We start from the raw sequence: 13,952 nt of genomic DNA, 5'->3' as shown, positions 1-13,952 counted from the left end.
ATAATAATATCTCAGACTGTGATTAGAAAGATTGACGTAAACTATCTTCTTCATACCATTCTATTCGGAGACATCCATCTTCCATTTTTCGGCAGTCTTGTTGATAAACTCCTCATAGCTCGCAGGACTCCTTCCCAATAATTTAACCTGCTCCTGATGTTCTGTCTCAGACATTCCAAAATCATTCTGTTCAAAATACTCGTACATGAGTCTCATGTCTCTGGCCCAAATGGAATTGACCCTCATTCTGAAGAGCTTCTCAAACTCTACCAGGCCTTCTTCATCACTCTTTGCAGCCATGATTTCTGTTCCGAGGGCTTTTGACCACAGTCTTGCCGTGTCAGTGCTGGTGTATGTTTCCAAACTTCCAATCATGATCTTCTTTCCAGCCCAGACATGCCCATCGTCTTGCAATGCGTTCGCTGTTGCTAATGCGATGTCCGCAGGGTCCACTCGACTAACGCCTTTGCTCCCAAGTGGCTCGTCAAAGAATCCCCGTTTGAGAATGCTCGCTTTGCTACGCAAGTCATTGTCGAAGAAGAGTGAGGGTCCAATGATGGTCCAGCTAAACCCTCCCGGCTGGCTTCGCTCTGCCACCCCGTATCGCAACTTGGCTTCGATGATGTGTTTGACCAATACATGGCCTGAAGCCACGTCTCGGAGGTGGCCAGCTTGAATTGCGTCAAGACCAAAATCACCACATGCAGACAGGTAAACGAGATGCTTTACCGTCTCAGCACGTTTCATTGCATCAAAAAAAAAGTTGAGCGTGACCATCAACTCATTCTCGCCAGTCAAGCAGACAAACGTGGCTGTGACACCGTGCGCCTTCAAGGTCTCCTCAAGGAACACCGGGTCCTGGATATTTCCATGGACAACTCTGACCCGAGCATCATTTTCATATGAACCGAGTTGCGACTTGAGTCTGTCAGGATTGTTTGTAGGGAGAATGAGAGTTGGTCTTGCAGGCTGAGCTAGGAGGAGAGGAAGAAGTCGTTGGCCGATGTGGCCAGAGGCCGCCGTGATGAGATATGTAGGAGGAGTATTGGGGGACATGGCTGAGCTGATTCTTTTTGACTCCAGTGATCCAAGTGACATAAGACAATGGCTTACTAGTTTGCGGAAACTTGTTCACTCTGTAAGCAGCTTTACCTTGCTTTATATAATGCTTGGCACCGTATAACACGAAATCGCCGAGAAGTCTCCGAGATTTGTAATTGGTTGCTGTGGACGTTTACCATCCATCCTCCCACGACTTTCGTGGATCTTTCGGCCAGAGAGTGGGATCTAGCTTGTTGAATTTGTAATAGATCACATGTGGAAACTTTGTTATGCGTAAAGCTCAAAGAGGGTGTGCCAGTCATCCAGTGAGCCACCAGCGGATCAGATCATACCATGGATATCTCGGCAAACTGCATAACTAGTTTCCAGTCTATGAATCATTGAACTAGTATGATTGCCCCGGGTTCGTAATCAGTATTGCGAAGAAAGAAAATACTAACTACCTAGAGTAGAAAGGGGATGTATTCAAGCAACGAAATAAAGACGGCAGATGTACAAGCTGGCAAGACAAGGGCAAATTACGGATCCAAGGATGCTGAAGTAGGTAGATAGATAGAAGAGGTTCAATTGCTAGAAGATTCTAGTTCCTTACAGAGGGTGCGAGATGCAAATCCATGGCCCTCGCAGAATTTATTACTACAGAGGGGCACTTAGTTGCCAGTCAACCTTACTACCCACAACCCAATCGGGATTAATACGAGGCATGCCTGGCCTTCCCTCTACAGGAAGAGAGCAGCGATAACGGGAAGGGCAAATGCCAAACCAACATGCACCATATTTCCACTGCTTACAACCGGAGTGGTAGGTTGAGGGGGAATTGGCACGCTGGTAGGAGTTGACACAATGATGTGTGTGCTCAACGGAGTTGAGACAGCAACAGGTGTGGTCCAAGAACCAGTGGGGACCACAGCTCCTGAAGATGGCTTGCTAGTCGTGACAGTTCCGTTGTAAGACGGGAAAGGAGCTGTCTTTTCAGGAACAGGGACGGGTTCGTGGTAAGATGGGACTTCAGACACCACCTTTTCGGAGCTAGGAACAGCTGAGCTAGGCACCTCAGGAGTCTTGCTCGTAGGAACAGCCGTAGTGACAACCTGGAAGCCAGAAGTGGGCTGCGAGATCACAGTGCTTGGGTGTGTCTTGGAGATTTCCGGGCAGACGGTGGTACGGTCAACGATTGTGACCGTAGGAGCAGGCGGCGAGTTGGTAGGAGGATGGAAAGTGCTGGTGGTGCGCTCCTTGCAAGGAACAATCGTCGTCAGGGTTTCGGTGATGGTAGACACGGGCACGGGAGTCGACTTTGACGGGGAGACCGAGGTGGTAGCGGGAACAGCACCACTCTGGGTGGCAGGGCAGACGTAGGTGGTTGAAACAACAGTCGAGGTGACAACCTTCTGAGTATATCGTGCGGGGCAGTTCACGACCGAGGCAGCGCAGCTGGTGATGGTGTAGACATGGGTCGAATGGACTGTGCTTGTAACGTCTCCGGTAGGGCGAGGTGCAGAGACGTTGCCATGGCCCGCGGTGGGAGTGCTGGTAAAGTGGGCAAAGGTGTCCGAGGTTTCAGTAACAGAAGAGCTCCCGGAGGAGCCGTCAGAGGAGCCGTCAGAAGAGTCGTTGGAGGAGCCGTTGGAAGAGCTATCAGAAGAGCCACCTGAAGAGCTGCCAGAAGGGCTCTCAGAAGCCGAGGTGGCCGTTGCAGTGCTCGAATCGGTGTCTTGATGACTCTCAAGGAAGATGCCAGGCTGGCCACGGTCTGGCAGGCAGTTCTCAGCCTTAGCAGCAGTGGCAAGAGTGATGGTCAAGCTGGGGGCCAAGCTAAGGTCAAGGATATCGCCAATCTCAACATTCAGCTCGACCTCAAGGCCAAGAGTGAGGGCGATGGCCTCGGCAACAGAGACAGCACAGTTATCAGTGCCAATCAAGACTGCAGTGTAGTCGAAGAGGCTGACCCAAATAGCAATCTTGGCACCAGCCTCGATCTCCAAAGCGGGAATCTCGAGCTCTGCCTCGAGGTCGATCTCAGTGCGTAGACGAAGACCAAGCTGGAGCGCAACCTCGGCAGACAAATCAACCTCAGCGCCAATACCAAGAGGAAGAGCCTTGGCAACAAGTCCGTCGAGAGAGAGTTCAACGATGTCCTTGGTAAGAAAGAGAGATCTCGACAAAGGCATCCTCAGCGAATGAGATGTAGACGCCAGTCGAAAGATCGATCGCTGCGTCAACTCCAATAACAAGATCAAGAGCGATAGCAGCACCAGCCTCAACCTCCAGGAGTCCGGGAATCTCAAGCTCAAGGGCAGGAGAAGCAAACAACTCGATAGCCTCATGGACAGCAGCCGAGGCAGAGATGTCGATCTCGATGTAAGCCTTCACACCACCAAGGCCAACACGGACTCGAGGTTCCTCGAGGAACCCCTTGACAAGCTCCAGCTCCACATCTCCAGAGATTTGAGCCTTGGGGAGATGGAGGCCGAGGTTGAGGGCAGGGGAGGTCTCGGTCTCGGGGGCAGCGATACTAGGGAAAACTGTTAGTAACAGCGAATTGTCATACAGCATGTCTCACAACATACCCCTTGAATAGAATATGATCCTCCCAGCTGTTGTCCAAGCTGCAAATCGACGGAGCAATGCGACTAGGCTTGCTGATTTGAGGAACACCGAGACCGCCCAAAAGGTGCGGGGAGGCCTGTGCGAAAGCCACGAGGCCTCCTAGGGCAGAAAGAAGAGTAGAGAAGCGCATGTTGGTTTATGAAAAGCAAAGTAATGAGTGGCTGGAGAAACAATGTCTCCGAAAATGTGTAAAGAGAGTGACAGGAAGAGTGCAGTGACAACTACAGAAGCTTGACCGAAACGATTTCTATGGGCAGCAGCAACGTCGTGCTTTAATGCAAGCTCAGCGTTATCCGTGCTTAAGGGGTTGTGGAGGATATGCGTCGTCATAATCTTCCGTTAGCTGCTAAACCAACCATGTCGTCGACCTTTTGCTAGAGGGGGAAGTGAGTGCTGAGCAATCACAATCACAAGTGCCGATCGCCATCTTGGGTCCTGCTAATCAGCGAAGCGAAATTCTCCTAGCGAGCAGTTGCCGCTAGCAAGTTCGGGGAATTGTAGAGGGCCGAGGTTGGGAAAATGCCGATCACATCTGATTGACTGCCAATGAAGTTTCAAGCGAGTTGATTGTCGTCCAAGCAGAAGTCCTTCAAGTGTATCATTCTCCTTCTAGAATAACGATAAGCAGCTCAAACGTCATCAGACAGAATATGACGAATCTGTCAAGGGACCTGGACAGTTCTATCCAATAGCGGTGCCAAGTGAGTCGCTTAAAAAGATGGTCCGCCTTGGCATCTAAGATATCAAGTCATCCATACGACCTGACACTGGTCTTTTTTCTCAATACTATAGTAATTAGTGAGTCTTGTATATCGCTGTGTTGGCATTGAGATATTATGTTATGATGTGTTGGTATTGCTTTCTTTGTTATAGTTAAAGCCCGGCCCTTGATGGGGCAACTGCGCCTGTCCATAGAGTCTTGTATAGAATCTCCCTACCCATAGTAACTACCACAGAACATACCGTTTGAGATTAAATTCACAAAACCCTCACCGATTTAAAAAATCGTAGTCGATCTAGCCAAGGAACGTATGGACTTCGGATGGCACATAACTATTGGTTGGGATGACCAGGTCTTTTGACAATCGAAAAGGGCTTATGTGTGAATAGACCAGTCGCAATTCTAGAAGTAGATATCGTTTTCTCCGACTGTCACATCGATTCCAGCACTTTGAAAGGTAGAGATATCTAGGATTTGAATCTAATATTGCTTGTAGGACTGGGAAGACGAAAAGGCCAGGGCCTGTTAAACTTTCCATATTCCCGAGGGGAAAATGACGAGTCAGTGGGCTGTAGGTACGACTTCAAATCCATGATCAAACACAAATTGGAAGGTTACTTCCGATCAGCGCTCTAATAGCGATAGTCATACTCACCTGAGTATCATGTTAGTGCTACCCTAGGGACACCAACTTGTGTCATGACACGGCGGAACGGGGATATCTAGGATCATTGATACGTGGGTGGAAAGATAAATAAGAGTAATGGGATAAGCAGGATACAACATTGTTGTGCGCAAATGGTTGTAGTGGTTTCATGGACATTGAGCTTGAGCACAAGTGTTACAATAATGGAACACAACTTTGGTTGCCAGTCTAGAAACGGCGGCATCGATACTTGTGAAAACTTGAAGCATTTTCGCGAAGGCAACCCACTGTAGAGTTTCTAGTATAGACAGTAATCTAGCTAATCTTTCAAAAGTCACCCGGCATGGCTTGGAATGTCTTTATGGTCCTCATTGACCAAGAATCATCTTGAGTTCGTGGAAGGCCACCCTGGTCCAGCCGGGTCAAAACATCCGTAAATGATATTAGTGGCGTCAACGGTGCAGATCTTCCCCCCTGGATAGCGTGTTTTAGCTCCCGCTCAGTATCCATTCACAGCGGTTTACAGGGAGCCATTCCTGTCCAAGTGGGTAGAGCTAACCTGGCCGGGTCTGGTCTGCTTACTGGCCTCATTCTTGGTGCAGCCTGGAAATGGACCCCAATCTCTCAGCCCTACTCGCATCATCAAGAAGCTCGCCTTGTTAACCTTTTGTTCTGCTCTTTCTGTTGTTTCTCTCGTTTGCTCCATATTTCTCGGGTCCTCAGCTCCAGCCGGCGTCATGTCCGACCTCAAACCTGCCACCAAGATCGACCCCAATGTGTGGTACCAACTCACAGAGGCAGCGGTGGACGACTATGAGGGTGATTTCGTTAGCAGCCTGCAACCTGTCGCTCAAGATGACGATCTGCACGTCTGGCCCGCCAAGGGTATCAACGCGTTCTGGCAATTTGTATGTCTCGAGGCCTCTCAGTGCAACCATGCTCTGAATCCCCTGAAGATCCAAGCATGACGATCACTAACTGTATAACCTCAAGCAACCTATAGGTGACAAGCCCGGCCGTTACGCGATTCGATGCTCCAAAACCACGACCCAGAAGCAACTCTCTGTATGCTACCGCCCGGACGTCAAGGTCGAAAATAGACGCACTCATGCTTGTCTTTTGGATAGCGATGGCACCGATGCGCAGCATTGGGATGTTGCCTCGTGGGGTGCCAATGATACATACAGATTGATCAACGTCAAGAACGGCACCGATTACTATCTAGATTGTGTTCCCAATGGCCCTGTCTTCCTGAGTCCCAACCACGAGGGGTATCAGAGCAGGCAACATTGGCTTATGACAAGTGTGAAGGATGTAGATGATGCTGCATACAGCACCGTCTTTTCTGAAGTTGGTCGCCTGTCTCAATGACTGTGTCAAGGTTAACAATCTGTAGGATTCTTCGTCAACATCACACCCAATGACGACATCAGCATCTACCTCCGAATCTACGGCTTCTGAATCTGAGACTTCTACTTCTGGAACTTCCGAGGCCGAATCTTCAAGTGGTGATTTCTCAAACAAAGGCCTGTCATCTGGTGCCATCGCCGGTATCAGCATAGGTGCTACTCTCGCGGTCGTTGCTATTGCACTCCTAGCCTTCTTCCTGTGGCGTCGAAGGAAGCGGAACGCCCAAAACACCAAGTCTGTTGGCTCTTCAGAGCCCAACAATGAGGGAAACGATCTTCCGATGCCTGTATCTCCTGTGCCCGCATATAACTCTACACGACCGAGCGAGAAGCTCGACAGCGAGCCCCCTTCGATTCAAGAGATGTTGCATGAACAAGCTCCAGTGGAACTGTCGGCCGAGCAGCGACACGAAATGGGTTAGACAACACGACTTGTTTAAGACGGGCAATCGAAGTTGTTGGCGTCTCGTTGGAAGGGACGAGGCGCAAAGGCGACATATGACCAAGTAAGCGCCATGACTCAATGGCGATATGCTGGTGAATCTATGAGTAACCTTACTTTACTGGACAAGCTTATCTGTCTTTTTCCGATCTCTGCCTCAAGCTCTGGGATTGGCTGTGTTTGAGTCGAGTTGAAACGAATGGAGTTGGGTGTTGGCCATGTATTTTTTCAGCGGCAACATTGTAAAATGTATGGGACGGCGTTTCGGCTTATATGCCCAAGACTGGTTTGTATAACCTCACATATCAATAAAAGTCACAAGCCAGCAGGCAGGGCAAGGCGTTGTGTACCTTGGTTTGCGGACATCTGAGGGGTCCGAATTCACTTTTCAGGCGGGTGTTAATATTGTCTCCAAACTAGGAGCTGCCCTTTCAAGGCCTCAGCATTGTCTAAGCAGAACCCATAAAGATCTTGTTAGATCTACCTAGGTATTCTCAGGAGGTATAAGTGCATCCCCGTAAGAGAGAGTTGGCGATATAGTCCAGCTCTTGTGGAAAAGCCGCTGTGTACGATCCACGACAACCAAATTTGTCTCCAATCTAGTCCGCAAGAAGCAGTCTTTGGTTCCCACACAGTCTGCTCCCACTCTTCACACTCACTAAATTCATCAATCTCCACGTCACCCCAGTGGTGACCCAGCCCCTCTTTGCAATCCATTCAATCCCCTGGCTGCTTCCTCCAGCACGATGGCATTGTTTAGGACAGGCCTAGGCCGTCCCTGTAAGTGCACTACTACATGAGCTAGGTGCACAGTCTAATAGATCGCTTCAGTTTACCATGTCCGGAGGCTTGAGCAGATGGGCTCTCTGGCACTAGATGGGGCAACAGCAGCACGTTGGCGATTCTGTGCCCCGACTCTCTGCTTCTCTACCACGAGTCGTCTAGCGAAGAAACCTGCCAAGCGAGCTCGTAAAGGAGCTCGTAAAGCAGCGCTTCAGCTTCTTCTTGGATTGAGTCGAGATGCGGAAAAGCCTCAAGATCGGAAAAAGCATGTATCCTTAGACGCCTGGGAGCTGAACGAAGAGCAACAAGCTGTTTCCGACCTCGTGGTGAAGCAGGGAAGAAGTGTCTTCTTTACAGGCCCTGCAGGCACCGGCAAATCAGTTCTTCTGAGACATATTATTCAAAGTCTACAGACCAAGTACTCCAGTACCCCGGAAACGCCGAGCGCGTCGGCGTGACTGCGTCTACTGGCCTTGCCGCTCAGAACATTGGCGGTACGACGCTTCATAGGTTTGCAGGGATTGGCCTTGGTCAAGCGCCTACCAAAAAGCTCATTGAGGACATCCGGAAAAATAAACTCAAGCAGCGGCGCTGGTTGGATGTCCGTGTCTTGATTATTGATGAAATCTCCATGGTTGACTGCATCCTCTTCGACAAGCTCGATCCCATCGCGCGTGAGTTACGAAGGGTAGACCTACCGTTTGGAGGTATCCAACTAATCCTCACCGGCGACTTTTTCCAGCTCCTGCCAGTGAGGAAAGGACGAGATGATGGCAGTCCGAAGTTCTGCTTTGAGTCCAAGGTATGGGATCAGGCCATACAAGATACCATTGGCCTGACCCAAATTTACAGGCAGAGGGATCCCGAATTTAGCACCATGCTGAACCAGATTCGAGAGGGTCGCCTCTCATCTGTTACCATCGACAAGTTCCTGGAACTTCACAGGCCTGTGGTAGCAGACAGCGTTGCAGAAGCCACTGAGCTTTTCCCCCTTCGCCACGAAGCAGACCAGGCGAACTCAAGGCGACTGCAAAACATCAACGACATTGCTCACAGCTATATCGCAGAGGATGGTGGAACAATCAGAGACGTGGATACCCGCAAGATGCTCCTCAAGGACTGTATAGCCCCGGAGTCCTTGGTGTTGAAGAAAGGGGCACAAGTCATGCTCATTCAAAATGTTGATGATACCCTCGTGAACGGGTCTCAGGGCCGCGTCATTGACTTTCAAGGCGACAGACCCTTCTACCCGGTCGTTCGTTTTGCAACTCGAGATGGTAGGACCCGAGATCACCTTTGCGAGCCTATGGAATGGGCTGTTGAACGATGGGTGCCCAGAGAATGGCCTGAAGAGGGTTGGGTGGTTGAGAAACTAGCAACGCGGGTCCAAGTTCCTCTCCTCTTTACATGGGCACTCAGCATACATAAAGCACAGGGTCAGACGCTGGACCGTGTCAAGGTTGATCTTGAGCGGACGTTCGAGACTGGCCAGGCGTACGTCGCGCTCTCACGTGCGACGAGCATAGGCGGATTGCAAGTTCTGAACTTTGATTCGAGGAAGGTGACAGTACACCCCAGGGTCAAGGCTTTCTACGCAAGTTTGTCCAGGAATACAAGGAAGCGAATGCTTTGAGCTCACGATGTAGGCAGTATAAGTAACTGTCACGAGGGACCACCCATTCCGAAATTCATCTCCAAGCTATGCCGTAAGAAGCAGTTGTTCGAGTCCCACACAGTCTCTTTTCTGCTTTCACACTCAGTACAAGGGTACCGTGGTGATCATACTCAATCTCCACGTTCCATCATCTCCCAACGCGCACCGGGTGCTTGGCTTTCTCCACATCTAGACCCTTCGCCATGTTCGTCTATACTGAGATCGAAGCCCTATCCGAAGAGAAAAGTATTCGTTTACTCTATCTCGCCCCGGCGGAGAGCATCGATGATCCGATTGAGTGCCATCTGGAAGTCGTCACTCTAGGACAACACCCCCCTTTCGAGGCATTATCCTACTGCTGGGGAGACAACAACCCTGTCCGCGAAATCAAGTGTAATGGAGAAACCTTCAAAGTCACCGAGAATCTCTGTCACGCGCTAAGGAACCTTCGAAATGGCCACACCCAAAGAGCGCTCTGGATCGATGCCCTTTGCATCAACCAACTGGACCTCGGGGAACGGCGACTTCAGGTTCCCCTGATGGGAGACATCTATAGCCAGGCAACAAACGTATTGATTTGGCTAGGTCCTGATCCAACCTCGGACAGCATTTATCATGTATTTGAACTTGCTGAGAGACTCCCAACGCTCGGAAAGTTACGTATGGGCCCCAAATGGACCGAGTTTGTCCAGACGACTTTTCCAGGTAGCCAAGAAGCCAAGATTGTAAGCAATGCTCAGTCGGAATCATCAGAATCTCCCGACACAACGTTTCCTGCTCTGACACAAGAGATGCTGGATGGTATCGTGGCAACGTTGAGGCGACCATGGTGGGCGAGAACGTGGACTATCCAAGAGCAATCAGTTTCTGCAAATGCAATCATCATGTGCGGCAAGTTATCAGCCTCATGGCAGGTCTTTAAAAAGGTATTCGTCATGGCCATGACTGAGACCATTCGGACGCAGGGCCACAACATCGAGTCGAACAGCTCCACGCTCGCGATGGACGAGATGAACACCATGGCCTACACGCGTCTAATATTTGATCGTCGGCGCGAGCAGGGTGGTTATAAAATGCCCAGCGAGCTCGGAGATTTGCTCATCAACTACAGATGGTCCATGGCCACTGACCCAAGGGATAAAGTCTATGGTCTTTTGGCGTTGGCTGAATCAACATACGGCATTCAGCCCGAATATGGCATTTCGATAAGAGACTGTTACACAGCTGCTGCATACCAAATCATACGTGGCAGTGGCAACTTGGACATTCTAAGGGCTTTGAAGAGACCTTCTTGTCTGCCTGTTACCATCCCCGACCTCCCTTCGTGGGTCCCCGACTGGAGTTACGACTACTGCAGCATCCCAGAGGAAGCTCGTCACCCCATAACTATCTTCAAGCCGTCTGCACGTGAGACCTGGCTCAACACCCATTCCTTCATGTTCAGGGCCTCTCATCCCGAATTCCAAGCATCCAACCCCCAGATGGGCGACTATCCGAAAGATGGAGGGCCTAGTGGAATACTGGTTCTCGAGGGTCTTATTGTCGACGAACTGGATGTTCTTGGAGGCAAATTGGATTATCCGGTGCCAACAAAGGAACCAGTGACGACTAAACACCGTATCAGAGCGTGGAACAAAAACATGAGCTACAACAGAAAGGCCATAGAGGCAATTGGGGAGATATGGAGCACGCTCAAAGGCTGGGAGCAGTTGGCACTTGGATGTAAACGCCTCCATACAGCCCCTGGAGAAAGCCGCGAGGAAGCTCTGTTAACGACAATGTGCAAGAACCAGATCCCTCTGACCTCAGACAGGACTGTTGTTCTCGACCATATGCGCCGTTGCATCAAGGGCATGGCTGATGACTCAAAGACAGGCGCTGTGTCCAAGATGCTGGGCCTACCGCATATGGCCCCCAAGTTATACCACATGCTCGTGGGGTTCAGTAAGGAACTCAGGATGGATGATGATGATTTCATATTGTTTGAACTAGCTATCCTCAACTTGCGATGGGCCGTCGATCAGAGAATGGCGAGGACCAAAGGCGGATACTTGGCCTTGGTCCCTGAGACTTGCAGAGTTGGGGATGAGATTGCGCTTCTGAAAGGAGGCAAAACACCATACGTGGTGCGTAGAGATGGAGAACATTGGAAGCTATTAGGAGACTGTTATGTTCATGGCATCATGTTCGGCGAGGCCTGGGATGAAAGAAAGCGCCACGAGATGGAGTTTGCCTAAAGTATAATATGTTTTCTACAAGTTCCAATACACTCGGTACACAAGAAACTGTGTAACAGAGATCCTTCAAAGGGCGAATGTAAACACCCATACGTACAACTTCCTGCCAACTGGCAACCCGAGGCTCCTTGCAAGATGCTGCTGACCTGCATCAGGTGTCACAGGAGAATCAGTTAGATTGAGGCCCAGGCTCATAGCAGCAGTTAACTGCAGGTTTTAAATGGAGAGGACGATGCTACTCCGTTTCATCTTGTGAATTGACGGTCTATCACCGAGGCAATCGTCTAATCTACCAATAATGAATCGTTTACATCTAATTCTCGTGCCAACACTTTTAAGACACAAATCGCCACTTAGTCTTCTCCCAACCCTTCTTCTTCTGGATCTGGACCCCAAACCCTTCGCCTTCCTTTTCCGGCTTGCCTGCCGCTTCAGAGAATACACACGCCTTCATAGTGGGAACCTTGAATGTTGCGTAGTCCTGGTTTAGAGGTGCAACGTCAAAGCCAAGGAGGAGAGAAGTCATCAGCCCAAGGTTCTCAGCAAAGGCAAAGTTTCTTCCAGGGCACAGATGACGTCCACCGCCAAAGGGAGCAAACGACGTCCTCTTTGCCCGATCAGACTGGAGGTTCTCCTTTCCGCCCTTTTCGATGAATCTCTCGGGATCAAACTCCATCACGTCGTTGCCCCAGACACTGTGCAATGTGTGGAGAACCTGAGCTGACATTTGCACATTGAGACCCTTCTTGAGGAGGTATGAGTTGCCTTTGCCGTCGGAGATGGTGGTGTCCTCCATAACTCTGCGGTTGCCCACAGTCTGGTTAGATAGACGGATGGCCTCACGGTAACAGCTGACAAGTAGTGGACACTTTTGATCGAGGGTGGTGATGTCGATAGTAACCTCGTTGTCATCGCCGTATTGTGCCGCAGGCACCACCTCTTCTCTCAGGCGAGAGACAAGTTCAGGTCGAGCGTAGATTTGTGCCATGAACCAAAAGAGCGTAGGGATAGTGTTGGCTGTCGACACATGAAGCAAAGCAAGCTCAAAGTTACCGACTTCGGCGCCGATACCATAGCTGCGAAGCACTGTCGCTCGACTCTTGACAATCTGAGCTGCATCCTCGTGTTGGTCCTTCATGGCGCCGTAGTATTTTCCCAGAGCAGCTTGCAGTCTGGCCCTTGCATAGTGGGCAGCTCGTGCCGTGATGCTCGGGAAAACGTTGAGCAAGATTCCAGTCAAGCCAGCCTCAAAGGTCCTGAACGATGGTCAGCGCAGCCCACGCCTCAGAAATCATTGAGTAGTATCTTCGTTTTGATACTTACCAGAGATCTTCCATCAAACCAGGGTTCCCCTTGATAGGGTTGTCAGGCCCATACAAGGCCTCTGTCGTGGCAATGGTCATCATATCTCGCACCCAGAGATACATGTTTGGGATCTTCAAGGGCTCGCTGCTGCCCAAGGTCTCGAGCTCCTTTGATACATATTTCAGAGCATTGGCATTCATCCGATGTGTGTACTCTCCCGCCATCGACTTGGTGATGACAGAGAAGAAATCAGGAACGAGATTGGTTTCTCGGACGATTCTGGCTGACTCGTTGGAAATAGCGAGCTCTCTCTGAGCAAACTCGACGGCAAACGGCTCAAAGGCCAGGTTCTTGTTTCTGTAGGCCGACTGGACCATGGAAGGCTCAAAGATGATGTACAGCTTTCCACCAAGGATGGGCAAGGTGCCAATTCGAGCGCGGGTCTTGTCACTAAAGTTTGTCCATCAGTTCAAGCCCATTTGTCTATCAATAACGACTCAGTATGTTCTTCCTATTGACTTACAATAGAATCTGAAAATAGCCACCATGGTGCTTCGCCATCCCAATGAGATGGCCTATAACAGGAATGCTAGGTTTAAGCAAGGGGGGCTCCCTCTCATCGAGACCAGGAGATGACAGCTTCTGTAGAAAGATGACGGACAAAATCAACGCCAACCCAGTCAAGTACCTTGCGGGTGACTGCTTAACGTCCTCTGCTACAAAGGAGAGGAAGCCATTTGAGGCTGTCGTCACGCTCTGTGCCATGGCTTAAGACGAGGTGTCCCGCGGCTACTGGAAACCAGAGATGACTCGTCGAGTCTAGCACGAGAAAGAAACAAAAGATCAAGATTAGGCCAAGTTGATCGGATCTAGCAGATACTTATCCCAGGCCATTTGCTTAGCGCTGAGCTGCCACGAAACTGGGATACACACTGTTGCAGGGGTTCTTCATGTAAGGTGAGATTTTAGTGCTGAAAAGTCCGAGCCAGCCTCGGGATTGCAAAGCAGGAGTGGCGATTGGCACCCTTGGATAAGGACCCAGCGTCAACTACGACGATTCCAGTTAGCCCATTGTGCGGTTGT

At 50.2% G+C, this 13,952-nt stretch overlaps 6 protein-coding genes across 6 annotated transcripts; 3 read left to right on the top strand and 3 right to left on the bottom strand.

Moving 5' to 3' along the window:
- Positions 1 to 60: 60 nt before the first annotated feature.
- On the bottom strand, positions 61 to 1,056 carry MRS44_015352 (uncharacterized protein; the record flags this gene model as incomplete). The annotated part of the gene is made up of 1 exon (XM_046267818.2): positions 61 to 1,056. The coding sequence occupies one exon, from the start codon at positions 1,054 to 1,056 to the stop codon at positions 61 to 63; it is 996 nt and encodes a 331-aa protein (XP_046126291.2).
- A 725-nt stretch (positions 1,057 to 1,781) lies between these two features.
- MRS44_015351 (uncharacterized protein) lies at positions 1,782 to 3,802 on the bottom strand (the record flags this gene model as incomplete). Its single annotated transcript, XM_065619174.1, has 3 exons — positions 1,782 to 3,200; positions 3,295 to 3,577; positions 3,633 to 3,802. 3 exons carry the CDS (start codon positions 3,800 to 3,802, stop codon positions 1,782 to 1,784), a joined length of 1,872 nt encoding a protein of 623 aa, XP_065475246.1.
- Positions 3,803 to 5,776: 1,974 nt separating this feature from the next.
- Positions 5,777 to 6,870, top strand: MRS44_015350 (uncharacterized protein; the record flags this gene model as incomplete). The annotated part of the gene is made up of 3 exons (XM_046280310.2): positions 5,777 to 5,947; positions 6,033 to 6,389; positions 6,436 to 6,870. 3 exons carry the CDS (start codon positions 5,777 to 5,779, stop codon positions 6,868 to 6,870), a joined length of 963 nt encoding a protein of 320 aa, XP_046126289.2.
- A 766-nt stretch (positions 6,871 to 7,636) lies between these two features.
- Positions 7,637 to 9,306, top strand: MRS44_015349 (uncharacterized protein; the record flags this gene model as incomplete). Its single annotated transcript, XM_065619173.1, has 3 exons — positions 7,637 to 7,670; positions 7,722 to 8,053; positions 8,101 to 9,306. 3 exons carry the CDS (start codon positions 7,637 to 7,639, stop codon positions 9,304 to 9,306), a joined length of 1,572 nt encoding a protein of 523 aa, XP_065475245.1.
- Positions 9,307 to 9,530: 224 nt separating this feature from the next.
- Positions 9,531 to 11,564, top strand: MRS44_015348 (uncharacterized protein; the record flags this gene model as incomplete). The annotated part of the gene is made up of 1 exon (XM_046280309.2): positions 9,531 to 11,564. One exon carries the CDS (start codon positions 9,531 to 9,533, stop codon positions 11,562 to 11,564), a length of 2,034 nt encoding a protein of 677 aa, XP_046126287.2.
- Positions 11,565 to 11,898: 334 nt separating this feature from the next.
- On the bottom strand, positions 11,899 to 13,634 carry MRS44_015347 (uncharacterized protein; the record flags this gene model as incomplete). The annotated part of the gene is made up of 3 exons (XM_046280308.2): positions 11,899 to 12,820; positions 12,888 to 13,319; positions 13,393 to 13,634. 3 exons carry the CDS (start codon positions 13,632 to 13,634, stop codon positions 11,899 to 11,901), a joined length of 1,596 nt encoding a protein of 531 aa, XP_046126286.2.
- Positions 13,635 to 13,952: the final 318 nt, after the last annotated feature.

This window comes from Fusarium solani (assembly GCF_023522795.1).
Source record: "Fusarium solani strain SB1 chromosome Unknown bctg00000011, whole genome shotgun sequence".
Taxonomy (NCBI): domain Eukaryota; kingdom Fungi; phylum Ascomycota; class Sordariomycetes; order Hypocreales; family Nectriaceae; genus Fusarium; species Fusarium solani.
The sequence above is the reverse complement of the archived record's forward strand: the minus strand, read 5'-3'. Positions and strand labels throughout refer to the sequence as shown.